Genomic DNA, 27,983 nt, shown 5'->3' with positions numbered 1-27,983 from the left:
ATTAGCTCAAGCTGAGCACCAGTGCAGGGATTGGGCATTTGGCCATTTATCCATCCCCTAACACACTTTGCTTTTGTCTCTTCTTACCTGAATCTTCTCTTCACTTCTTCTTCTCCCTCTCCTTCTACCCCTCTCCCCCGTCTCCCTCTCAACTATGACCCTTCTATCAGAGGACCAGTCTGTAAGGCCCCAGCCCTGCAGGGTCCCGGAGCCTGGCAAACACATCGGCACCTCTTTGCACCAGTACTCCACAGACTACACTGGCTCCAAAGAGGACTACATGGACAGTGGCGAGAGTGCCGTATTCGGGGCCGTGGAGCCCCCCAGGCGCTCTCGGGGCCGCCTCATCCTCCACGGCATGGTAATGTTTGGAAGGGAATTCTGCTACGCCGTGGAGGCAGCGTTCGTCACGCCGGTGCTCCTGAGCGTGGGCCTTCCACGCAGCCTGTACAGCCTGGTGTGGCTGATCAGCCCCGTGCTGGGCTTCCTGCTGCAGCCCATCATCGGCTCGGCCAGCGACTACTGCCGCTCGCCGTGGGGCCGGCGGAGGCCGTACATCCTTGCCCTGGGCATCCTCATGATGGTGGGACTCACCTTGTTCCTGAACGGAGATGCTGTCATCTCAGGTGAGGGAGAAGAAAAATAGTAGAAAAGTAGATAGTGAGGGGGGGCAGTAAAGATGTTTTTAGTCTTGTCATATCAGAAATTCTTGTTCTGGAGCCTTTCAGAGGAATAAGAGGGAACGAAAAGCCAGATCCATCTCAGAGAAACAAAAACTAGTGTTGTACATACTGTTGTGACGTGTGACAGAAGACAGAAGACAGAAGAAATGTACAAGCTGAAATCACCTTGATCTTGGAAATATGCAAAAGAATAAGTGGATTTGGGAGGGGAACTGGATGTGTGGGCTGATTTTGATTTGTGTTGTTTTATTCTAATGTTTTGCTCTTGCTGTGTTATGACTGTGTTGAATTTGTTTGGTTAGATTGAGGACATCAGGACGGATCGATTAACTGAATTTAGCATTACAAACAGCAACAAACACACGCGAGCGACGAGGGTCATAGCAGCTTCCTTGTAACAACAAAGCTAACACTGACACAGTTCGTGCTGCAGTATAAACATCCACTAAAAGCAAAATGAAAAAAACAGTTGCTGCCATCCGACCCACTACTGTCATTATTTACTTCTTGTTTCAAATATTTTCTCTCGGCTGTCCCTCAATATTACAACATTAGTCCAAAATCACCCCCGCCTGTGGGAGTAGCCACACTGACACATTGTCAGACTCAAAGTGTTTATTCATCTTTTAACACACTCTGAAATGCAAAACAAGAAGTGCCTAACCTCACGAATTAAAAAAAAAAAAAAAAAAGGTCATTTTGGTTGTTGCTGTTGCGTGCCGTCCCGTGGCTTGTCAACAGGGCGGTATTTTTTAATAATACATTTATTGTGACAGCCTCATATGCAAGGCAAAGGTGTAAGGTTTTATCTTGATGTTTCTGTCAGGATATGATCCCTAGCTGCTTCCATTCCCTGTAAACAGCTTTGTTGTCTCTTGAAAAACATCAGCATTTACCTGACATTTATGCTCACGATGTAATTGGATTATTTTCACACTGATGCAACGATTACAATTTGTAATTTTTTGCTGTCAAGCTTTTTCTTATCTCTTGGACTTTTACAGACTGTATCAGTATTTGCTTGCTCACAGAGTTTTGGAAAAAAGTGACAAAAAAATTTTAAAAAGTAAAAAAAAAAATTTACTTGTTCAATGTGTGGGCATAATGAAGTCCTGATGCTCACACTGTTTAACTTGTGACTGAAGTCAGACAGATGACGAAGCACGAGTGAGAAAAACTCACCGCGCATGTAGTCAGATATTAGACTGCTGATAACATTCAAACCGTTTCCTGAGAGTCTGCGGGGCTCCAGGCAGCATCACGAGAAGTTCTCTGCACAGAAGAATCTGCAACCTCTATGAATTAATTTTGAGTAAGGAGCGCTTTCTTTGCAGACTAACCACATGAACCGATTCACTGCTGAGAGTCACAGTGCCGCTGTTTTGTTAGAATCGGTGTGGGGTTAAGTGCACATTCAGCTCCCTGACTCTGTTTTCACTGTAGGCATGAGGCTTGAACTACATCATCCCCAATACCTCAATCATACCTTTTCAACAGAGGATAATTAGAGTAATCATCACACAGGACAGTGAATATTACAAACTGATATTTTTAGCAAATCTCTGCAAACACAGAAACCCTTTAATGTTTGGTACAGAAGGTTGAGGGGTCTATTTCATGAATAAACCATAGAATTATACAAGAGAAACAGCAACACAGTGTGTTAATCATATCAAATGTGTGAAATATTGTTGAAAACATTGTTAAATTGCTGTTAAAAAGACTCTGGGCTTTGCTATAATCATCATGCGGACTGTAAAGTATTTCTTTCTTCTGACGTACGCTGGATAAGCTGATTATCTCTCCACGTTTCTCAGGGTTGTAGTGAATACCACAGGGATCGTGTGACATAATATTTGCGCTGTTGTAACCGCCATCAGTCCATCAGCTCTGAGAGAGGCCCTTTTGATCAGGAAAGTTCATCCCAAAATCAAAAATGCATATAATTCCTCTGGTCTGCAGTGCTCTTTTTCCCTCTACATTGTTTTGCTGTGAGTTGCAGAGTTTTGGGAGATATCAGCTGGTGTTTAGCAGGTGTTTAGCATCCTTCGTTCCTTATGAAGAGAACACATAACAAAAGTGGGCTTTTTGATCAGTCAGGTTTTAAAACATAATTGTTACCTGCCACACTAACCGGTTCCCTTGAAAAAAAAAAAAAAACGTGTCTTTGTTGCCTTCTGCCGAGCTTTCAGTTTGCTGCTCCTCTGGGATTCCTTTTCCTGTGACATGGACTTCTACTCGGCAAATTAAACACTTTAAATTTGACATTTGACATACTTTGGTAAAAATAATTGTTGTGGGGGATTTACATCACCGGCTGCAGGGCTTGATGAGATGTTTTGTTGTGTTTTTCAGCAATAGTCAGCGACAGGTCACTGAGGAGTATATGGGCCATTGTGGTCGTGATGTTTGGAGTCGTGCTGTTCGACTTCGCTGCAGACTTCATCGACGGGCCCATTAAGGCCTACCTGTTTGATGTGTGTTCACATCAAGACAAGGAGAGAGGTCTGCACTACCACGCTCTACTCACAGGTATGTAACACAAACCACACACAAACACATGCATACGCTGTTGCTCTTCTTGCGTCACACTCACTGTCTTTGTCTTTATTTTATGCATATTTATGCACCATGCATCTCCATGGATTTGAATTAATTAGCATTGATTATTTGTTTTCTGTGGTAATAGCCACCTCGCGGGTATTTTGGAGCGGAGAAACTTGCATAACCAATTCTAATGTGTATGGCGCTTACACTGGATCTTGTCTTGCCGTGACAGAGTGCATACTGGTGGGCAGAACGGCACATGCTGTGTCGATGTCTGTGCATGTTCTGTAAGGCTGTGGACGAGGTGTATGTCTGTGTGTCGATAAGTGCGTATGTAAAGATGACTTCATGAGACTTATTTGCTTTCTTGCTGAGAGTTGGATGAGAAAATTGACACCATTCTCATGTCTGTGCACCAAATATATGAAGGAGCCTGTGAGCTTAACTTACTAACTACCTAACTACCATAAAAACTGCCAGAAACAGCCAGCCAGACTGTCTACCACCTCTGAAGTTCAATAATTAACGTGTTACAGCTCATTTGTTTAATCTGTTCAAAAGGTGTAAAATATATTTTTTTTAACGGGGGACTATTCCTTCCTAAAAGCTAATTAAAAGTAAATTCTCTGAACAAAAGATTATGGGTCTGCAAAACTTTAGTTTTGTTTATTCAAAGCTCAAATGCTAATTAAGGTAATTATCTTACAATTATAGAAATTTCCTCAACTTTTTTTTTCTTCTTATAGTGTGTCTGTTAGAAAGTCTTTCTGGCAGGGTAACTTAAGTAAATCCCATGTGAACTTTTTTCATACCATTGTGGAACTGTTGCACTGCATCCATTGGACACTGAAATAAAATGGTGAACAGTAAACACTATATAGGGAGCGTGTGGGGAGTCACAGAAATTACCCACCAAACCACGACCTTTTCCTAAACCTAACCAAGTAGTTTCTGCACCTAATCATAAGTCAAGTAAGTTGACTTTTGGTCTCACATGAGATACAAACCGTGCTCCCCCTCAGTGGAAGTCCTGTGTTTGACCCTCTCATCCACCAGAACCTGCTCCTCACATGGACTTTGTCACTGTTTATACAACATCACCTGACTTCCTAAAGCCTCTCTGGCAGAAAGGCCTGAAGGCTAATTTTTAAAGTATCACGTAATGCAATGCTCAACATTGCCTATTGCGCATCTCTACATCTGTCACCAATTAACACAAAATGATGATGATTACTGAGTGTCTTTATCTTAAAGCTGCTATAATAAATATTTTTCTTTTAATAATGGATGAAATTACGTTCATAGTTACTCAGCCACCGGGAATTTTCACCTAACTCTGCAGGTCCCCTCAGCTCTATGGGGCATTTTAACTTATTTCAGCACATTTTCTGGTTTTACAACCTGCAACCTCATTGTTTTGGTTCAGTATTGGTTTAGTTAGTGACTAGCCCGTGAACACAGTGCAGCATTTACCAACTAGAGAGCCAGATATTTCCCTCAGGAGCTGGTGGAGATCAAAAACATGCTAATGTTGCTATAATGAATATTTTTGTATTAACAATTGATCATGAGACACTTGGGGAATTATCACCAAACTCTACAGTTTGTTTCCTTCAGCTCTACAGAGCATTTTATTGTGTCTTAGCACATTGATTTGGTTTTTACAACCTGCAGCATTATTGTTTTGGTTCAGTTCCAGTTTAATTAATTAATTAACTAGCTGGTCAATGTAGTGGAGCATTTAGCAGCTAAAGAGCCAGATATTTCCCTCAGGAGATGATAGAGACCATAAACAGAGCAAAAAGGGGGTGAAACTAACAAACAAACAACTAATTAAGTATGACAATACTTTAGTCACTGTGTAAGATTTCAGTGTTTTTCACAGTTTTGGCACAGAATCATGTTATTAAATAATGTCAATAGAAAATTAACACATTCTGATAATTGTTTCACTAATCCGTCATTGAAACCTTGCCAATACAATGTCCCTCTGTGAAAAATGTCCCTCTCTTGGTTTTATCAGCTTAGGATAACAAAATGTGTCCTTTTATAATAAGTCTCTCAGGGAATTACAGAGTAGGCTTGGCTCACTGGTTCACGCCGAACTTCCTTTACTCTGTGGAATTTGTGAGAATTTGAACATGAGCCACTTGTTTCGGGTCCGAGTGTGACATCTCACAGGGCTTTGTTGCCATTCCAAAACTTTTAATAGCGCGTTCCTAAGCCGCTTGAATACAGACAAATGTTTTGAAACGTTTTCCTGGTGGAGTCAACCATCTGCACTTCACCTCCCAGTCACAACCATGTGGCTAAATAGATGAATAGATTCTCCACTTAGCACTGTCAGATACAAAGAAAAAGATGGCAAGTTGTCTACGTTTAGATGCAGGAATGTGTCGCTAATGGTTCAAGGTTATAATATGAAAATAATTGTAAGGTTCTCAGCCGACATAATGGACGTAGATTGATGAGATAGATTGTGGAGTTACAGTTCCATCCGAACTGCAGTTTTCTAATGTTTTCTGAAAGGAGAATCGAGGATGCTAAATGTAGATGAGGTAAACAAGGCTGCAGTTGCAGTTGTGACACCCTGGATAATTGCACACTTGTTCTTTGCCAGGATGCACACTTATGTCAAAGTGTGATTTGGTAGACTCTCCAAAAAATTCTATTCCATTCAATGTCCTCTTCAAAGCACAAGGTGATTGCTTCCCAGATGGCACATTTTGAGTAAAACCACTTTGCAACCCAGTGGGCCAACAAAAGACTATTTTGTTGATTTTTTTTTTACAACTGAAATTACATTTTTGTCAGAGAGAGAAAAGTATTGAAAAAATGTTGTGGTTAAAATGTCGACAATAACCCCATCTGTAAACCACCAGAATCTCTCAAAATGTTTTCCAGGTGAGTTTTGTACTTGTCATTGTCTAGATGGCGCTGTGTATCAAACCACCTGACACGCCACATTGTGAAGGTAACTGACTCACAGTCATGTAGACATCCCAGTCTCAATAGAAAATACCCAGAAGAAAAGAAAATTTCAAAATAAATATCATCATTTTCTATCCTGTGTAAATGAACTCAAATTAAGACCAATATAAGACTAACCATTTTCTCATATTTCTTAAATTCGGCTCCTGAGAAATCGCCTTGGTCTCGTCTCAGCCTGAGACTAATTTGAGCCTAATTTAAACGGTCCTCAAGGAGAAACTTGAGACACCTGTGGGCTCAGCAAAAGATCTCCTGCTTGTCTTTTGTTTTGATCTTTTTTTTTTTTACTCCGAACATTGGGTTTAGGAATAACAGATGATACTTCAGTAAGCCCAAAATAAGAATCTCATTTATTTCTCATAAGAAAAAGAAAAGATGGTTGTGAGAAACAAAGTTTTCATGCACCAGTGCCTCCTCATGCTTGTTGTGTTGACAAGTTTTTTTCTTTAGTTTTTCGTTTGATTTCAGTTAACTAAAAAGTTTTGTCACACAGTTTTAGTCAACTGTAATAACCTAGGTTTGTAAGAAATGTCTGATTCATATTAATCTTTTTCATGCATTGCTCGGAGGCAGGACGATGTTTGCGGTACGAATGTCAGCGGCGCGCTCAGCTGTCAGCAGGCACGGGGTGGTGTGAGCATGCTAGTCAGGCAGTAATCCAGCCCTGAGCTAGTCATGTGCTGCAGTCATGGGTCTGGGCTGAGAGACACAGATGCAGGCACATGACTCTTTAGACGCCCCTGCCACTGCTGGTATGTGAGGTCTGAGGTGGAGGAGGAGGGAGCACGAATTGCTGTGTGTTTCTCTGTGACTCATGCACCTTTTGTGCGAGCCTTTCCAATCAGTCGCATCCTCCGAACCTGTGCAGCGAAATGCTGTTCGGTGTTTCACAGCTTGTGTGAAGGAGTGGACAACCTTCAGCGATCAATTCTTCTGGACAGATGACAGATCTTTCATTGTAACGGACTGAATTTCCAAGTCAGTTTTAGCCATGCTAGCTGCGGCATTGTTGTTCTGTCGACTGGCTGATTTATCACTCAGACGCTTCGGTCAAGGCTGAAATATCTTAACAACTACAAAAACTTGCCCTGAAACTTGGTTCAGACATTCATGTTGCACAGAGGATGAATCCTAATGACATTTGTGATCCCCTGACTTTGTCTCAGCGCCACCAGCAGGTTTTCACTTATCCAGTGAAATATCTCACTGTCCACCAACCAAGAGATTGGCAACAGATTTTCTAGGTTTATTTTTGACATTCATGATTTCCAGACAATAATTCCTTTGCTGACCTCCTTCTGACTCTTCCTCTGTTGCCACCATGACGTTGACATTTGTGGTTTGGAGTGAAATGTCTCAACTATTGAATGGATTGATATGTAATTTGTTACTGATATCTATATAAGTCCATCATAAGGTCAGAATTTCTATTTGTAAAATATTTTCAGATATGACAGATTATCATCAAATGCCTGCACAACTGACTTTCCCATCAGCCACCGCTGTCACTTTCTAAAGGTTGAGGTGGAAACTTACTTTGATGTTTTGAAAACAAAACAAACCAAAACAAAGAAAAATAATCGTTACCAAACTTTTTTCAAAACTGCAAGTGTCTCATCTCATTTGTCGGTGTTGTTAAATGAGCTGGTGGGTTTTTCTGTTTCCAGATGAACATGTAACAAAACACATCTTATTATTTTGGTTGTTTGACAGCTCTATTGTTGCTGCTTTCACCCCAAAGTTGGGTCTGGTTGGAGGTTCTTCTGTAAAACCAAGACATAGTGTGGAATATTTTAGTTCAATGATTAATAAAAACAGTTGCATCGCTGTTTAAATGCACCTCGGTACATGCAGCAGTAAGTGAATGCATCACCGTTCAGACTCATTCCTTTCTCTCTAGTAGTTTTAATATTTTTGAATAATGTCTCAATTTAAGATACCTGAAAAAATCATGTTTCTCTAAATTATAAGTTTCTGAGAGTTGTTGAAATGTATCTAAAGCTGTGATGTTTGCATTTGTGCAAACTTTAAATCTGTTGTCAAATTTGGCTGCTGTGAAAACATTTTAATTTAACTGATGCCTGATGGCCAAAATTGCACCTCGCTGATATTAAATCTCCTTTTCTCCTGTTTTTTTAAGTCTCTCTGTGTATGTTTTTGAGACCATCCACAGTGACCAGATGTCTCTGCTGTCCTCTGATGCTCTGTGCCGCTGCAATAAAAAAAAAACCTAAAACTTATCGCGGGGGCAGAACAGTGCAAACTTTCAGACGTTAATGAGCCAGAAAAAAAAAAGGCTCTTGGATCAGAAGAGAGTGTTTGATGCGGAACGCAAATAGCAATGTTCCAGTCATGCAGACACAAGTGAAGTGTGACTCCTGAAGAGTTTATTACTTTACCTGCCAGTTGCTGTAATGGAGAAAAATAGCCTTCGTTTCAGGTGACCAACTGTAGAAAACTCTATCTGGGAGCTGCAGTTGCAAAAGGAATGAATCACTTAGTCAACCTGTCAATCAACCAGTCCAATATATTTTTATCTAATTTTGTTTTGTTTTGGATTTTTTTACTCTATGTTTAATTCATTATGCATCCTAACGCAAGAAAAACAACAAAACCTGCATCCATTTTACCCCCCAGTGCATGAATAGTAAAGAAAATGCATTTCAGCAAAACAAAACATGTTTTTAGATCGCAAACAAGCTGTTCTCTAATGTGCTACTCAGGCAACCAACACCTAACGCACATTTTCTGTCCATTAGCCCATATTATGACACGTGTGACAATGACATAACATAGCAGGCTGTGTTCTCTTAGCTCGGTCTCTCAGAGACGTCTCTCACTTTTGTTGAAGCTGTCAGCGCTCGTCATTTAGCTTTCCTTTTATAGTTCTGAGAGGAGGTGTGTTGTTACTGAAGAGCAGAGAGAGCTGTGATATTTAAACACGCTCGAGTCGCCTCTGAATGCAGCTGATGAGCCACTGCCTGGATACAAGGTGTGCAACAGAAACACAATGGTCACGGTTGAGTTCATATTGTAGTTTGGTGCGAGTTTGGTGCAGCGAGGAGGAAAAAACAAGTGCATATGCTTCTGTTTCAAACGTTTTTCAAAGATAACAAAATGAGGTACCCTCATGCTTATTTTGTGCATGAACATAAAGTCAAAAACACAGAAAAAACTTACCTTATTACCTACCGTATTACCATCCCAACCCCAAGTCTGGAGTGTATCAAAAATACATATTTTCTCCTGGCCTGTAGTGCTATTTATCCATGCAGAATTTGTTGCAGAGTTTTTGAGATACCAGTTGTCACTTCTTTCTACTTTCTCTCTGCAGTCAAATCTACCTGAACTTCTTTTTTTTTCTACTAGGAATAAAATAGTTCCCACATGAAACTGCTCACAACAAGTTCTGTGAATTATCTTGAGTAACTGGGTCATGATTTTTAGAAAGAGACATTGGTTTTGACTTCTTCATATGTATTTTGTAAATGTAAATCTTGCTTTTAGCACCAAAAAACTGTTATTTAGTCACATTATAATAGAGAGAAGCAAATCACAACAACAAAAAAAATCTAGATGGATAAATATCTCTAGATCCCAGAGGGAAAATATTGCATGTATTTTTGATTCTGGCGTGAAGTGTCCCTTTAAAATTTGGCTCCTTCTGTGAGATGAGAGACTAAAGGTTGCCAAATCCTGTCGCAAATCTTTTAACTTGTCTTTAATAACAAATTGGACTGGATGGATGGATTCTCTCAAGGTGCAGCGTGTCTATCAGTTCTGTAAGCCATTAATTTCAATGCAGGAACTTATTTAATTTTCCAAAATAATAAGATGAGGTTTTTTGCAGTGTTAAGGACATATGCCAGGAGTTGGTGTTGTGCCAGTTTCAGTTTCCTTACATCTTTAGATATACCCAGAACTACTACAAGGATGTTTCCTTTCATTTATTTAGACCCAACAGTACCTGAAAGTGCTAAAAACAGACTTGCTGCAGACTGAGGTAGTGTTTTGCCCACTTACTATTGTAATTTTAAAAATATGAAACTAAATTAAAATGAAAATACAAAATAAATAGAATACTAAAAAAAAAAAACCTTTTGTATTAGGAGTAGTGTTTCTGTTGATTCCAGCCTTTCTATATTTAAGCACTCAAAACAGCTAAATATTTATATATTGCACTGTATTAGCTAGCAAAATTAGTTGACTTTGCTAGCTTTTTGTGCTAACATCAGCACATGTTGCTAACGGTGAAGAAGTTTACTTGTGGAGGGTTGCTTTAAAAATGTATTTTTTTTACAATTAGTGGTAGTAATTACCTGTTAAACATGTAGTCAGTAACCTAATCCAAGTATCGCAACATTAAAGTAATTTAACTTGATTATTTTCTGTTACCTTTGGATTACCTCTAACATCAGTGGTTGGTCTGTGAAGCGGTTGTTCTGTGTAGCTAATGTTAGCAGTTAGTCCATGTAGCTAACATTAGCAATTGTTCTGTTTAGCTAACGTTAGCAGTTGGTCTGTGTAACTACTGTTACTGGTTGTTCTGTGTGGGTAACATAAAGATTGTTCTTTGTAGCTAACGTTGGTTGTTGCTCTGTGTAGCTAAGACTGGCGGTTGTTCTGTGTAGGTAAGATTATTGGTTGTTGTATGTAGCTAACGTTAGTGGTTGTTCTGTGTAGTTAACATTTGTTATTTTCTGTGTAGCTAACGGTTGTTATGTGTAGCTAACACTTACATACAGTGACCGACCAGATCATTTTGGGAACATTTGTGGTTATTCACATTATGTTTATGTTTATATTTAGCCCAAACAGCTAGCAGTAAGCTAATGAGCAACTAGCTAAGAGCCTGTGAGCACCGGCCAGCAGGCACCAGGTGTGTGTGTGTGTGTCAGCCTCTGACAGCATTCCAGTTCCTTCTGTTATGTCCCTCCAGTTTCTCTTATTTCCTTTTTCCCCTCTCTGTACATTCAGGAAGTAATTTTAAAGCACATTTCTCATCCAGCAGGGCCTACAGTAAATAGTCGAGCAAGGCCCGGCTGCTCCATGCCTCGCTGCTGCTGGCAGGGCGACAAGCGAGGGTGAAGATGAATCCACTTTTTAATCCCAAAAGTTTAAAAATAAAATTCTGAGCTGTGCTCCCAAAAGTAAATGCGTCAGCATCAGAGCCAAATCCAGTGTTACTCATTTTATTCCTCCGGAGGCTTTGCACCCGGCGCTCTTCTCCAGAGCTTCATAGCTCTCAGCAGCTGTCTGTCACCTCTGTCACTCTGCTCTGCCTCGTCACCTTCTGCAGTGCGAATCCTATCTGAGTTGCTGAAAATGCACTTATCCCAGGCTTTTCATCATATTTTGCAAACCCCGTGAATGTTTTCAGAATGTTTCTTTATACTGACCAAAGGGGAGCCGCAACAATTAACTCCTTCTGTTGTCGTTAAGAGTTTTTGGGGGCGGGGCTTAGAGGAGTGACACAGGCAGCAGATGGAGAGGTGGGGGGTTTCGCATGGACTGTGTTCAATTGTTGCAGCTTTAAAGGGACAGTTCACCCCAAAATTAAAAATACTGAACTGAATGGGCATCTTTCCATCCGCTGTGTAGTTCTACTTCTGTGGTTCAGCTCTTTCAAACGCACATAAATGTGCTTCTTGGGCCGTATTACAAACTTTCTACCACGAAGATCCTATCTCAGCTGTTTTGGTAACCATGGTACTTAGAGTTAGGATCTGATTTAACACACAGATGAAGACTTCCTAAGTCAGTGATAGGAAATATATGCACAAGCATCCTTCCCAAAATCTTAAAAATCTTTGACTTTATTTTGTCTGATGGAGGTAATTGGTAAGGAAAATTAAACTTGGACTTAAAATTGAAAAAAAAAAAAAAAAAAAAAAAGACAAAAAACTAACTAATTGTAGAGAGTAGTTTTTGCAATGGATACTTTGTACCTTTACTTCAGTATATTTCTAGCAGTGTAACAGTACTTGTACTTGAGTGCAGATTTTCAGTGCTCTTTTCCATCACTGGTTGCTTCTCCTCACCTCCACACCTTCCTTTGTTGCATTTTTTAAAATATATGCTGGAAGGGAAATGTTTTAACAGTATTTGAGCATGTGCAGCTCTTACGCTTTAAAACAACTGCAGTCCACCTACATACATAATATTTTATGCTGTGTGTTCCAGGTCTGGGCGGAGCTTGCGGGTACCTGGTGGGAGCGATGGACTGGGGTCATTCAGTGATCGGTCAGGTGCTGGGCTCCGAGTATCAGGTCATCTACTTCTTCTCAGCTTTAACCTGGGGCATCTTCCTCACCGTGCACCTCTTCAGTATCCCAGAGCAACCTCTGGGGAAGAGGAACCAATCGACCTTTGACCCCTCACCTCCCAATGCCCTCCGCCTACTGGGCTCCCACAGCAATGGTTACGGAGCTCTGACCAAAGAGCCCGTCTCTCCTGTAGTCCCTGCATCCGTACCGGACCTCAGGCCTCGGTCTTTCTCTGCGCTGGGGGAGGCCAACTCCGTGACCTCCAGTGCCAAGCAGCCAAACAAGGAGGTTTGTGATGTTAGACGGTCTCTGAAGATGCAATTATTTTGTTGCATGTATAAACCCACTCATGGCCACAGGAGGAATTTAATCAAGCAGCACATAAGAGCATGAAAAGTAACCTGTAGTCTTAACGGGAAATTTCTTCATGAATACATAACAGAAAATCCACTGTTAAATGAAAAAGCACGTGGGCAGTATGGAGCGTACAGAGTTGTGCAAGTTCATACTTGCTCAACATGAGCTCAAAGTTCAGCTCACAGAGTTCATTTTCATTGTTCACATTTTTCAATTTAGAACCAAGTTCACAGCCCCAAAAATGAGCTAATACTAACATCAATTTCTTACAATTTGTTTTATTTATTTGTTTGTCTGTGTATTTAAATCAAACCAGGGATACTGGAGTCTACATAATGAAGTTAAATTAAATGTATTTTTTTTGTTTGTAAATGTAAAATTACTTTAAACTCAGTTCAAATCATTTAGAGAACAGAAGAACAGAAGCCCAGTCTTCTGCAAAAAATAGAGACAGACTTTTGCTTTGAATGGAGACGAAGCCTGACATAAAAAGAATTTTATGCAGCAGTTCAGTGCAGTAACAGCCCCCAGCTTCATGGAGCAATTCACTTAAACACTGTTATCATAAAAACATGGACAGCTGTACATGTGCATTTGTGTCACTGTGAGTTGACAACTTTACAAACATCAAGGAAGTGCCACAACACAAGGCATAGCAAGCCAGCCAGTCGGTCCGACAGCAAGAAAGCGAGCTCAGCATCTGCCTTGCAGCCTTTTATTTCACAAAGCTGTTGCCAACGACTAAAATCCAGTCCAACATTTAATTGTGCGACACCCTCTTGCTCGGCAACTATCTTTTTTCCTTCTCAGCTTCCTCTGTCAATGTCCTCTTTGCTTCTGCCATGAGGTCTGTAGAAGCTGCTTATTTCTGTTTGCCATCATTACCCTCCACCCCGAGCCTGAAAGTCCCCTCTTTCCAGCAGTCCAAAGCTCTTTTTGCCAGCAGTGTAAACACCAACAGACACAACCCAGTGCTGTGAGAGCCGAGTCTGGGCAGTCGTACAGTTAACTGAGCTAATAGCTAATGAGCTAACAACAGCTAGGATAGTTAATCAATGCTGAAAATAATCGCCAGTTCCAACCCTAAAAACACAACACATATTAGGCAAAACAAATTCACCATGTTTTATATTGAGGTAGTCCAAAAGTAACAGAATGTAATCAAGTTACATTACTTTAATATTATGATACTTGGATCACTGATTACATTCTTTAACAGTTAGTAACTTTATCGGAATACATATTTAAAGTAACCCTCTCCAGCCTGTGTGGGATTTACTGCTGTAAAGCATTATGCACTTGTTATGTTAATATTTTTATTAGGACAATTAGAATAATAATTAGATTTTCTTGTTTTATAAAAAAGTCTTATCAGAATATTTTAATTGATTATGAACTAACTTTGGTGTGTCAGTTGGAGGACCTTCCCGTTCCTGTTCCTGTTCCCTTATGTTCTTTTGAAATGTTTCATTTTTGTGAAGAGTTTTTTCACAGCATAATGAAGAAGATCCTGAACTGCTAAATCACACTCCGCTCCACCACTTGGCCAGTCCCTTCTGTTGAGGGTCTTGGGGTTCAAATGGTTAAATGAGCTTCGCTCTGCAGAGGAAGCTCTTCAAAGAAATACATGTAAAGCCGTTTCTTACATAATGCATTAAGGTGGTTAATAAGTATTGATGAATTCTTTTTTGATTCTTTAAACTCTGGACTTCAGTGAATCCATCAGATTGATCGCAGCGTGACTTCACTTCCGACTGTGATTGATACGTCTTGATGAGGAGGATAAAAAAAAGACACGCTCACACTTGATTCTTTGATTAATCATCACTAACATTTCGTGCTCTTTCTCTGATGTCCCTCATCTCACGCTAATTGCTTTGGCTGTCTGTTTGTTCCCTTGTTTTGCAGAGGGCAGAGAGAACATTAGTGTAGTGCGTGTCTAAGACATATGTTTGGAGTATTTTTTTTATTGTTGCCGAAGAACTTGCAGACAATTCATATTTTATCAGCTATAAAACAAAAGATTGCACTGTCAAATGAGACCATAACTCAGCTGAAGCTTTCTAAAACCATGATGTTTTACTGTAGAGTAACACTGATTGTTTTGAAAAGCTTACTTTGTCTTTCATCATGTCCTGTCTAGCCCTTGACTCCTTAATATGAGTACACTCTTATCTTTATGTTGAATCCTTTCATTTGCTGTGATGCAGACATTTTTTTCCCCTTGTCGAAGTTGTTGAACTATCATCAGCCGTGGGGTTTAAGCACCACTAGCAACGAAATAGTCGGAAATACCAGGAGAATAATGAGTGCTGGAGGAGGAAAAGTTATTTTTGTCTGTTTATTTATTTATTAAAAGGCAGTGTTGTAGCTGCTGGCACTGATGTCTGTCTGTGATGTTGATCTGCAGGTCCAGAAGAGGATGACATTCAGGTCTCTGATGACCACCATCATCAACATGCCAAGCCACTACCGCTGCCTGTGTGTCAGTCACCTGCTGGGATGGACAGCTTTCCTCTGCAACATGCTCTTCTTCACTGATTTTATGGGACAGGTATTGATCTGCGTATAGATCACCATACATATGGAGAACCCCATGCATTTAAAAAACAAACCAGTGACTGCTATAGCATTAAAAAACCTAACCCATTTGAAAGAACATAGTTAAAAGGTCTTGATTGCACTTTGTAGTTCCCCAGTGTGGCTTTTTGGCCTTCCTGCGGCTTCTAATCTTTACTTATTGTCCAGCAGATTTGAACTGAATTGCCGTGATTACCGCCATTGAACTCATCACCTCTAATTCTCCAGTTCTACACAGATTTAATAATCCATGATTTACTTGAGTCACTTTTCAAGCAGAAACGTTACAGTATCCCACCTTCTCAAATTGCGAAGATTCGCTGCTTCCCTCTATTTGATGCAGCTGTGGACAGAATATTGTTGGATTCAAGACTGTCGGTCACACAAACCAAGACGTTTCAAAATGTCACCCTGGGCTCCTGCACGCCGTGATGGGCTTTTTTCATAGTATTTTTTTCCACACACAGTCGAGAGGCGACAGAAAATGAAGCGAGAGTGAGATAAAGAATGAGGTGAAACACAGGTCCCCAACCAGAATCAAACCACTGAACAGAAAAAAAACAGCTGATCAATTAATTGATAAAATAATTTCCTCTTTTTTTTTCCCGGAATACTTGATGTATCCCTACTGGGATGTTTATATACATAAATGTTAATGTATGTATGGCTGTATGTTCCTTCAGTGTCAAAACCAATCAATATAATCTTTAAAAAATAAATTAATTAAGTTTCAATGCAGCACTCAGTAGAACATTTGACCCTTGTGGAGGTCTGCACTCTCTGAGTGCCCTCTGGTTATAAATATGTTTAATGTTCAAACATTTCCAGCTCCTCAAATGTGCAAATTTTCATTTTTAAGTATTTGATCCTTCCTGTCTTCCTGTCTCCTGTAGGCTACTTAGATGTTATGTGTGTATCTATATTTAAAAAGAAAAACATTTTGAAGATGGTTGAAAGTCGTTGCATATACATATCACAGTCGCTATTGTTATCAAAACATTAACTAGCTAGCTAATCTATATCAGTTATTAGCTAGTTAATGTTTTGTTCTGCAGCACAAGTAGCTAACGTTGATAAAACGCTTGCTAACTAGCTTATTTACATCAATTGCTAGGCAGCTAGTCAGCCAATGTTTTACTGTCATTAGCTAACTTATGTAACTATGTTGCTCTAACAGATCCCTCAGTAACGTCTGTTTGTTTTCTTTTCGAGCCTAGCATAACTTATCTAAAGGAAACGTGAAAGGAGAAAGTTAACCGCGGTTCAGCCGGGTATCAGTCTTGTGTATGTGTGTATTGTTGTGCTTGTTTAAAAACACTTTCTACTAATTTCTACTGTATTGGGCTATCTAAATAGTTATTTTTCCATTGAGATATAGTTGTTCTCTCTTCCTCCGCCTTTGTAACACAGGCATTATACCAATTTGAGATCAATAAAGAACATCCATGTGAGCGCAGTAGCACAAGAACAGGCTGCAATCTGTTTTTGTATTTAAGCTCCATTGATCCCTGTTTGTGTTGAGGCAGGACAGAGGGTGGGCGAGGGTGCTGGGCGGCAGTCTGTTGTTACTGTCTGTAATCTTCTGTTGACATGTGCAATAATGACTGCTGTATAGTTTCGTGGCGTGCATGCTGATCAAAGGATGTGCTTCACCCCCGTGACGCAGCACTCATCGCCATGGTTTATTACATGCACAAATATGTAATCTAAAATTGCAGGCATTGTTATCAGTGATGAGAAATGTAGAGCCAGTGGCATCCTGTTGAGCTTGAATGTGTTTCTTTTTATAGGAAATACAAGATAAAAGCACTGCGTTGAGGAGGGAGGCCAACATTTGATAGATATGAGTGGAGCTGTTTGCTTTGATCTCCTCAGTTTTTATGATTCTTTGGCTCTCTCTCTCTCTCTCTCTCTCTCTCTCTCTCTCTCTCTCTCTCTCTCTCTCTCGAGAAATGAAGCCATGACGCCCTCAAAATGTTTCTCTCCTTTCTTCCTTTTTTTTTGCAGATTGTATACAAGGGAAATCCTTATGCAGATCATAACTCTACAGCGTATGCCACCTATGAAAGAGGCGTAGAAGTTGGCTGCTGGGGACTGTGTATCAATGCCGTGTCCTCTGCTCTATACTCCTGTAAGTAGCCGTGTGAGTGACAGGCACATTGAGAGTGTACGTGTTTGTGTTGCTTTCTACATTCACTAAAGCAGCAGGCACTCATTAGCATAGCCATGTCCTGCTGTGACAGCATTAGCTCCTGTGTGAATGACAGCGTGACATGGTTATACAGAGATAGGATTGGACATTAGAGAGCAATTACTTCTTCCTTCCTCTTTAGCACAGGCCACGGTGTGCTGCAGGCATTCATTAGATGGCTCTGCAGAAATGAAATGCTCTTGTTTTCCCAGAAGCATGCTGATGAGTGTTATCATGTTTGTTTAAATCCAGCAGCAGGTCTGCTGTAGCTGCAGCTACGTAAAATGACAACAATGGTCACGCTTTTGCTTACTTATATGACAGAACAATGCGAGAGAAATGTTTTGGAAAGTTCTAAGACAGTTATTAAAAATATCTGCACCATGTCAACACAGAATATCAATAACATACTGATGTCTGACTGACCACCTTGACCCCAGAGCCACGGAGAGAGCGACGGTTTCCACTGATTCCATTAATGGTTGATGTGTGCTTGACTATCTGGAGGTATAGATAGTATAGATAGCCTTTTGTAAAAATGAATAAATTATGCTTTTATCTTCCGATAACTTGAATGAACGAACGTGAAAACTTTCCACGAACCCGTTGTCAAAGTGCTGTGGAACCCTATTTGAGAACCACTGCTCTAACTTACACGAATGGCCTGAAGTGTGCTTTTTATTTGTTTTTTGTGTTGTTGGCTTTGTTTTAAAGCACTTTATGTGTTTTTATGAAGTGTGCGCTGCTTGTATTGTATTGTTGCTCCTGTTTTGATGCACACTCATCAAAAATATAAACCATTTTTCATGAGTTTTATTCATATAAAAACAAATCTTCTTCTCTGGAGGTTTATTTTTCTCAAATTTTTCCCAAATAGTTTTTAAAAAACACGTTATAAATGTTTGTGAGTTAGATACACGAGCACTATGCTTTGGAGGTTTGTGTGCTTGACTCAACAGACACTTTTACATTTGTCTTATGCTGTCGGAGTCTGGATATAGATCTCTGATAAACTCTTTAAGACCACTGAATACAAAAAAAAAAAAAAAAAGAAAGACAGAAAGACATTAATTTGGCACTAAACCATGTCTATTTCCTGCATTTGTGAACAATATTTTAAAGAAATAAACCTTATGAATTTAGTCTATTTTATGTGTCTTTGTAGCTGTCATTACACTAGCCCAGGAATACAGCTGAACATTAGCCAAGATGGTTAAAATGGCACTTTTACAGAAATGTTTATTAATGTGCACCGTCCCTGAAACTGTGAACAGTATAATTAAATAACAATTATGAAAGGGCGAGAAATAATGAGCCACATGCAAAGTAAAGTTCAGCCTCTGAGAGTGAAAGTAGCTCTATTTATAGTCTGGAAGCTGAGCAAATGTTTCTCTTTTTTTTAACATTGCTGCTCTGAAACCAAAGACAGTCTGTCCACTCAAATGTCCAGTCAGCTGTAGCAAATCTAATCTGATCTGCGGAGGCTTTTTGACAAGATGTTTTAGAGCCGCAATAACATAAAAGACAAAGCAGTTGTCACGTAATCCAATATCTACCCTGATCCAACGCACTTCACAGATGTTTGTTCTAATTCTCAAGTAAAACTGATCTCATCTGCAACAGTGCACGACATGAAGTGTGTGTTTGTGTGTTTGCAGACGTGCAGCGTTTCCTGCTCCCGTACATCGGCCTGAAGGGATTATACTTTATGGGCTACTTTGTGTTCGGCCTGGGCACCAGCCTGATTGGCCTCTTCCCCAACATCGTCGCCACGCTCATCCTCTGCAGCGTGTTCGGCGTCATGTCAAGCACGCTCTACACCATCCCATTCAACCTGATAGCCGAGTATCAACGCGAAGAAGAGGTAAAAGACTGAGGTTGAGGTTTGACAGGGTTGACATGGATGTGTGGAAGAAAAAAACATTGTGCTCAAAGATAAAGAAAGAAAGCTAAAGCTTGAGTACAAAAAGTACAAGAAGGGTCCGCACACAGAAATCATTTGGGGTGTTTCTTGTATTCGGCTGTCAGCGTTGAAATGTAAATTCTTCTGTGTGCAGTAGTTTCAGTTTCATGGTTGAGTCATTTTAATTTTCCTCCAACAATGAGTGTCAATCAGCTCATTCTTACTGTGAGCGTCGAGTGGCTGCCTGTAGTTCTCAGACCTGCCACAAAGAAAACTTCACAGAGCCCCTCCAAACATTAAATCCCATAAATCTGTCAACCAAAAAACAAACCTGAACTTTATACACGTGATACAATCAAACAGATACTAGAATGTGTTAAAGAGATAGTTCAGATTATTTGAAGTGGAGTTCTATGAGGTACTTTTACATACTACCTGCAGTTGATGGCACACAAAACATATTTTACCCATTCAAAAAAGTCAATGAGTTTAAGGTTACAGTATATTTAGAATATTTTCTCTGCTTTACTTTGCCACCAGGGAGCCTTTTCTGATGGGAAGCTGCTGTTATATAAGACAAATATTCTCTCTGAAGCAACCAGAGTCCATTGACAAAAACAATAATTTTACCTCACAGAACGTGGGAGTTGCTGGTCTACAGCTGCCTCGATCAGTTTGTTGGTTTGTGTTATTGTGTGACTTCGGTGAGCCCAAACTAACCCTTTATAACGCAAAAGTCACACGAAATCACAAACAAACTAACCGATTGAGGTAGCAGTGGACCAGCAACTCCTGCGTTTTGCGAGGTAAAATTGCTGTTTTTCCTAAAGGGGTCTGGTGGCTTTAGGGCTTTAGTAGTCTTTGTGCGCGGATTTTAACAGGGTAGTGTGGTCTCAAATCGAGTACGGCTGTTGTGCTCTTACTGGAGATGCCGATCACAGCTTCTTCTTCTTCTTCTTCTTCTTCTTCTTCTTCTTCTTCATGGGCGAAGTGAACCCAGCCATAGCTTTACTGCCATCCGCCAAAACATCTACTGTTTTATTTCACTTTTAATGTCCTTTGCTTTTGTTAGTCCTCTGTTCCTCGGGAAGTTAAAAATACGCCACGCCCTGGGAAACAGGGATCAACATTTTTCATCATTTTATGACAACATATAGACCAAACGACCAATTGATTAACCGAGAAAGTTGCAGCCCTTGTGTCCAGTGCTCCACTCTCAACTTTTTGACCGTTTTGAATACAAGTGCACTTCATTTTGCCATAACTCTCGATGTGAATGCGCTTATGCACTCAAAACAAGAAGTGTAAGTACAGAAGTATGCAGCACAAGACTCCTGTTGCTTCACCAAACTGAGGCCATGCCAACTGACATCTACATCCACCTAAAACTTTTGAACTATCCCTTTAATTTGAGCCATGTGGGCGATTCTAAAACAATTTCCGATGGCGCTGCAACAATTAGTTTAATAACCGATTACAAAATTAACCAGCAACTATCTTAATACTAATTTCAGTCATGTAAGGATTTGCATGGATCTCGAACGTATATGAGCGTTTGATCCTTTTCTTTTCTGTATATGATGGTAACCTGAATATTTTTGTATTTAGGACTGCTGGTCAGAAGAAAACATGAGGAGACATGAACTCTCTGTCTTGGTCTGTGGGGGAATTAGAGCGTCCATTTTCTTAAAATTGTATAGACAAAATGATTAATTGAGAAAATAAGCTGTTTCCCCACCCTGTTCCTGTGGGCAAACCGTCTTGCATGTTTTAGGCGCTTCCCTGCTCCAGCACACCTGATTCAGCTTGTTATCAAGCCTCTGCAGAAGCCTGATAAGCACCAGTTCATTTGAATCAGGTGTGTTGGAGCAGGGAAGCGTCTGAAGCAGGCAGGACAGCGTACCCACAGGACCAGGGTTCAGACACATTGAATCAATAATGAAAATAATTGTTAGTTGCAGCCCTAATTTCCCTCTGCTAAATCTGAATAAAAGGAACACCTTCGTGTGATTTCAGTGAGCGAATCCTCTCTGTAATTTTAGGGTTGAGATGCATGAAAATGTCAGAAAGACATGAAAGAAAGATTTGATTAAAATGGAAACTCCAGCCATTAGTATTTTTTCACTCCATAAAATCAGTGGAATCTGAAAGAAAGAAAGGTAAGAATCAAAGCAGAAGACTTACTTTCAGTCATTAGTATGTAAGAACTAATCCAGCTGGATAGCATCTCATTTGAAGGTTGAAGACAAAGCTGAGATAATACTAGAAAATTCCCCCCAATTCAACTGTTTGCACAAGCTGAGCATGACTCACCATTAAAGCGACAGTTCACCCAAAAATTAAATTTCACTCAATATCTACTCACCCCTGAGCTGATGTGAGGATGGGTCAAGATCTCCAGTTCACTAAACACTCCTGGAGCCTCAGCGGAAAACAGCATTGCAGGCAAATCCAGTAGAATTGAAGTGAACGGAAATGTAAAAAAAGTCTCCATACTGCTCGTGAGGTGTGATCCAAGTGTCCGTAAGCCTCGACATTAAAATTTGACCCAAGAAGACGCCATTTACACCATGTTTTTAGCCTAAATGTCAACTGTAGCCTCTCAGACTGGATCCTCGTGCACACGCCTGAGGCTCTCGCCCAAGTGACGTGACAGGAGATTTACGAGATCTTTGCGCCTGTGTTTACATGCTTCCTGGAAGCGACTCAGACAACAGAGAGATCTGCTCAGATATAGTGACTTGTTTATATATTTTTATTTATATGTTTATTTTTAAACACAAGCAAGATCATAACATCAGAGGAAAATAGCTGCTGTGTGAATAAATGTTTGAATGGACATTTCTGGTTATACAGGCATCAGTAACATCCCTCTTCCTCCTCCTCCTCCTCCTCCTCTCCTCCAGGAACAAGTGAAGCTGAGAGGAAGCGGCGGGAGTCAGCGGGGCACCGGGGTGGACTGTGCGGCGCTCACCTGCATGGTCCAGCTGGCTCAGATCATCGTGGGCGCGGGGCTCGGCGCTCTGGTCAACATGGCAGGAAGCGTAATCGTGGTGGTCCTCTCGGCCTCGACCATGTCCCTGTTAGGCTGCATCTTCATCGCCCTCTTCATCAGATATGTGGAATAATTCTGCTTATATAAAAGTATTTTAATGGTATTTGTTTTAATAAATAAAGATTCTTTATTATATGCTTAAAATGGTCCTTGTTATTCCATTAATTGTAAGCATGTGGACATTTTAATCAGTGGCGCACTTGAGTTGTCTGCGGGGCAGGGGTGAAAAAAAAACCACATATACACGCGACGTGGAACCAGCGTCCCAAAAGTCATGATGCATTTATGGTGAAACATTTCAAATTCCTGATTAAGGAACTATTTAACTATTTTAAGGCACATAGGGGCCAAATCGTGTTCTAGCATGAAGAGCAGCCCATATGGCACAGCATTGCACTGGAAGAGCACCTCAAAGGGTACTTTGAGGGCATTTACCATGTTTTGCTCCCTCAAAGGGCATCTTAGAAGACACTTCACCATATTTTGTCACTAGAGGAGCACCTTTGAAGGCACTTTACCATATGTTGTCCACTGGAAGGGCGTTTTAGAGGGCACTTAACCCAAATCTAGCTGGCCTAGGGTACATTTGAATGAGATTTTAGTGAAGTACAAAGACATCTCCCCCTTTCAGCGGAGGAACATGAGCACACCTCTCTAGTGCCAAACTTTGACCAGATATAGTTCATTATAGTCCAGGTCAGACATTTTAGACAAGACATTTTTGAGTGGACGGGATATTAAAAAGTACTAGCCTGGGAACTTGACAAATCTGTGAGCTCATGTTTCATTAGATCTGACGGATTAACATTTGAGAATTAGTCTGTGGATGCCAGGCTATTAAAGTTTGTTCTGAAAACAATTTTTTGGACTTTTCTTTCATCCTCGGTTTTTCTGTGGAATATAGGATACTTGTATGTCTTTGGGCCTCAAATAATCATTAAAATGAAACTATCTGAGAAGATTAGGAGGGAAACGTCTCTTTGATGGAACCGCTAACAACCCAGAGACCTTCCAGAATTACAAGCAGTTGTCCTGAATCCTGAATCCTGCCCCTTTTGTTCCGAAAATGTACCATTTTATTAACTGATAATGTGAACATATGAACTCAGATATTTAGGCTATAATTGCCGCTTTTATTTATTAAAAAATGTAATGTTGCTTTTTGAAGATGAAAGCGAGTGCAGCTGATAAAAAAAAACCTAAAAATTTGTAATTTTCCCCTGACCTGTAGTTCTATTTATCCATTTAGATTGTTTTGGTGTGAGTTTCAGAGTTTTAGACAAATCAGCTGCAAAGATGTCTGCATTGTTTCCAATATAATGGAACTAAATGGTATTTGTGGTGCTCAAAGTGCCAAAATATTGCATTTGAAGGAATCAAAACCAGTGTCTCTTTCCAAAAATCATGACCCAGTTACACAAGACAATCCACAGACCTGGATTTCTTTCTGCAGTAGAATCTACTGGAAGTAATTTCACCCGAAGTTGTACATGAATCTGCCCACAGCAAGGTCTGTAAATTGCAAGTGGGTCATGATTTTTGGAAAGAGACACCGGTGTTAAATTTTTCAGTTTTATTTATTTATTGGTGCTCGGAGCAACACGGGACTTGTACCATTTAGTGCTATTATACTCAAGAGACAGCAGACATCTTGATGGCTGATATCTACAAAACTCTGCAACTCACATCACAAAAATTAAACAACAGCAATACAGGCCTGAGGAATAACATGTATTATTGAATCATTTGTGTGCCCACATGCACCGTAGCAACACCTTGACTCTGCTTGACCTGAATGGAACAGGACTTTACCATTTCATGTCATGTTGTGAAAAAGGTCTATGGCACATGTCTCAAAAAAGTCTGGAAGGATCTTTAAACTTGTCAGAAAAGTATGCATTGGGCCTCGTCGTTCTCCATCAGCCATTTAAGGTTTACTTTCTCACTGTTTTTTCTTCTTTGCCCCTCATTATTTCTCTGTTTGTGCTACCAGGCTTTTGTAAGAAGGGAGATCAGTGGCTTCAGTTTTCAAAGCTTGTTTTCTCTTTTGTGCGTCATTTACTTGTCATATACAGACTTCCACAGACAGTTCAGGCATCCATGAATATTTCTACAAATATTTCATAGCTTCTAGGTATTTATCCCGGTGAATCAGGCAGTTCAAAATGTATTTTCGTATGGAAATTGAGTGAATACAAGGAACTGTGGTAAACAACAGAAGTCTTCTACAGAATATAGAAATGCCTCGTTCCTAGACATTCAAAACGTATCAAGGCACCCTGGGAGATCAGTGGGGATCTTAGATCATCTCTTTAGGCGTACACACTCTTACATTTGAATTTCTAATCATGATTTTGGCTTGAGTCATTTTTCTCTCCTACAAGGGATTTCCTGCTCTGTTTGTGCGCCGGAATCAACATCCACATGACAGATCGCTCTGATGTACCAGTTTAACCCGGAGGCAGTTAGCCTTTTATTTCTAATTAAATTAGCACCGCTGGTATCTGCATAAAATCAGTCATGTTTGTGTTTTTTGTGGGGGAATTAATTAAAAAATTTAGCATGTTATTTATCTCAGGCTGTTCAGTGCAATCTCTGTCAGATATGCACGTTTGCTTTCTGTTTCCCACTTGCAAACAATCATGACGGCACAGGTCACTTTTGGGAAATAGACTGTGGTTTTTTTTCCTCAACTGGACGAGCTGACAAACCATGTTAACCGGTCTGAAATGTTTCCCCGAATGCACACACACGCACAGACGGCTCGGAGGCAGCAGGAGGAGGAAGGATTGAAGGGATTTCAGCCAAATTGGTTCCATTAGAGCCTTTTGTTGGAATAAGACAGAACTGAGCCAGGTGCTCACTTAAATCCTGCACTTTCTGTCAAATGTGGCAGTTAAACGTTTCAGTCAGTGATATAAGAAGTCAGACTCTCAATTAAAGGGACAGTTCACCCTAATATCAAAATTGAAATGGAATATCTTGGCTCGTGATTTCTATAAAGAGTAATTTCTGTTGAGTTTTTCAAATGTATTTCTTTGACGGCAAACATCTCTACGCCTGATATCTCCAAAACTTTGCAACTCACACCAAAACAGTCTTAGATGGATTAATAACAAATCAGGCCAGAGGAAAAATCTGATGTTTTTTATTTTGAGGTGAATCTTAAAGTAAAACTACATAAGTATTAGCATCAAAATACATTCAAAGTACCAAGAATAAAAGCATTCATTAGGCCAAAAAAAAAAAAAAAAAGGGGGGGGGGGATATTTTCTGGTTTCTCGTTGTTAACAAAACAAGACTTTGGGAAACACTGATCAACATTGTCTGATATATTATGGAGCACACATCTAATTGAAAATGGTCAACAGATTGATCAATAATGAAAATAATCATTACAGGGAAAATTTGAAAAGTTTTTAAAGTAACTCTCCCAACCCTACGCAGACGCCATATTGACCCTTTCAGCTTGTTGCTATGATACCTCACTGTCACCACCACATTGGACAGGGCAGGACTGACCTGTGAACTGAACCTGTAAACAAGGAAGCTGCCATTTGTCGTGTATATTTCTCGACCAGTGATAATGAGTTGTGTTATATTTAGAGGTTTATCTGCATAGAGAAAGAAAATATGTTGTTTTTCTTAACTTATTCCACATAGATCATAATCCTTTGAAAATAAAACATGGGCCTTTTTTATTCAAGTTATCCTGCAAACTGAGGATTTTCCTTAGTTCTCCTTTTTCTTACACCCACTACAATATTCAAACACCACTTAAATCATCCACAGTCTGCACCACTGACTTTACTGATATTTACACCTCCTGCCTTTTGATCCTTCACATTTACTTTTGTTAGATAAAGGAGTTGGTTTAAATCCTCTCCAGGTTAAGACACAGTAAAGTAGCATAAAATGGACTGCAGGTACTTTAAAACTGTACATACAGTACTTGTGTAAATATAAAGAAATGTACTGCTGTCAGTGTACAACAAAAAACTTCTATTTATTCAGACTAACATGAACTACAACTGTGCATTGCTCATCTTTCTGACCTTTAGCTGATGTTACATTGTACTATATATAAAAGGTGATGCTGGGAAGAAAAAAATTAGCATTCAAAGGTGATGACTGATCATTTAATTGCAAATCGTGCTGCATTTATAGTAATAAAAAAAGGTGAGAAGGATGAAAACGAGATAACACCTCTGCTTCACAGTAACATTTAGTAGATGTAGATTAGGTGGCTAATGGTGCTGTCTGGCATATGATTTTATCTGTTTATAAAGGATTAATGTGTCTCTAATGGAATTGAAGATTAAAATAAATAATTCTGGAAATAAATAAACCAACATTGGTTTGATTAATATTCTCCTGCGTGAACAACAACAAAATAATATATTTAAATTAAAACAACACAACACCCCTTTGACTGGTATTCCTTTGAATGCACATCTTTTATGATTTTTTTTTTTTTTTTTCAAACGAACGGTTCAATTATTGGCGGGGCGACATGCATGAAAGGACTTTTCAAATTCCTTTTATGCATAGTTGTGATATGACTAATTTATTTTACCTAAAGTGCACTCACTGAATAACTGAAGTTGCACTCAGCTTGATATTTAAAGGTATGTGCACTTGCACCCCTTTCTTGAGCTTTCATGGGAAATATCGCAAGGAGTAAAGGATTTTGAGATTCAAGTAGGGAAGCTCTTCTGACATTTTCATTATACAATAAACAAATAAGCAAATGAATGGATTGGTTGGTTTAAAAATAACTTTGGTACCACTTCAAGAGTATAAATGAGTGCATTCATAGTTGGGTTATTAATTAAATCTTTACAACACATTAGATAAAAGGCAAAAGTGACCTGTTTCTTGCTAAATAGTGAGCCCACATTTATCTGTACTGTCGAGCCTCAGATCTCATGGCTTATTTTTTCCTCTCCATGAGCAGCGTTTGTACCTATCAGCTTCATGACGTAGGTTACCAGCATTTAACCACCATCAGCATGTCTTACAGATGTAGCCACCTCTCATTTCCCCTCTCAACAGAAAGCCTTTTGGCTGCCAGCCGGTTTCCAGCCAGCTCCCAATCAGTTTCCCTCTCGCCTCCCCTGGGTGTGTAAACAGAGTGTAACAGTGTCAACATGAGATTAGGCTTCCCACATCTCAGAGGGAAATATTACACTTTTATTGCACTACATTTATTTGAAATCAAGTTATGTAAATTACATTTATATAGCCACAATAACAAAAAGAAATAATAATCATAATAAAAGCAATAATATTTTAGCTCTTACACTATTATAATTTGTCTCGATGCCACTGCAGATAAAGTCAGCTGCTCAGAGGTGCCACATGCTCATTTTATTTCATACTATTTATCGTGCAGTTCCAAGCCATATTA

At 39.8% G+C, this 27,983-nt stretch overlaps 1 protein-coding gene across 1 annotated transcript; it reads left to right on the top strand.

The window, feature by feature from the left end:
* Positions 1-123: 123 nt before the first annotated feature.
* On the top strand, positions 124-22,717 carry slc45a2 (solute carrier family 45 member 2). Its single transcript, XM_084745799.1, has 7 exons — positions 124-626; positions 3,039-3,215; positions 12,405-12,775; positions 15,255-15,398; positions 17,432-17,555; positions 19,274-19,479; positions 22,425-22,717. Exons 1-7 carry the CDS (start codon positions 155-157, stop codon positions 22,644-22,646), a joined length of 1,716 nt encoding a protein of 571 aa, XP_084601925.1. The 5' UTR covers positions 124-154; the 3' UTR covers positions 22,647-22,717.
* Positions 22,718-27,983: the final 5,266 nt, after the last annotated feature.

This window comes from Lutjanus erythropterus, chromosome 20 (genome assembly GCF_056507025.1).
Source record: "Lutjanus erythropterus isolate fLutEry1 chromosome 20, fLutEry1.hap2, whole genome shotgun sequence".
In the NCBI taxonomy this organism is placed as follows: domain Eukaryota; kingdom Metazoa; phylum Chordata; class Actinopteri; order Lutjaniformes; family Lutjanidae; genus Lutjanus; species Lutjanus erythropterus.
The sequence above is the reverse complement of the archived record's forward strand: the minus strand, read 5'-3'. Positions and strand labels throughout refer to the sequence as shown.

Excerpts from the sequence above, each read along its gene's own strand:
- slc45a2 (XM_084745799.1), top strand. The coding sequence starts at position 155 with ATGACCCTTCTATCAGAGGACCAGTCTGTAAGGCCCCAGCCCTGCAGG. Across the intron at positions 12,776-15,254 it reads CCAAGCAGCCAAACAAGGAG|GTCCAGAAGAGGATGACATT; the intron begins GTTTGTGATGTT and ends GTTGATCTGCAG. Across the intron at positions 17,556-19,273 it reads GTCCTCTGCTCTATACTCCT|ACGTGCAGCGTTTCCTGCTC; the intron begins GTAAGTAGCCGT and ends GTGTGTTTGCAG.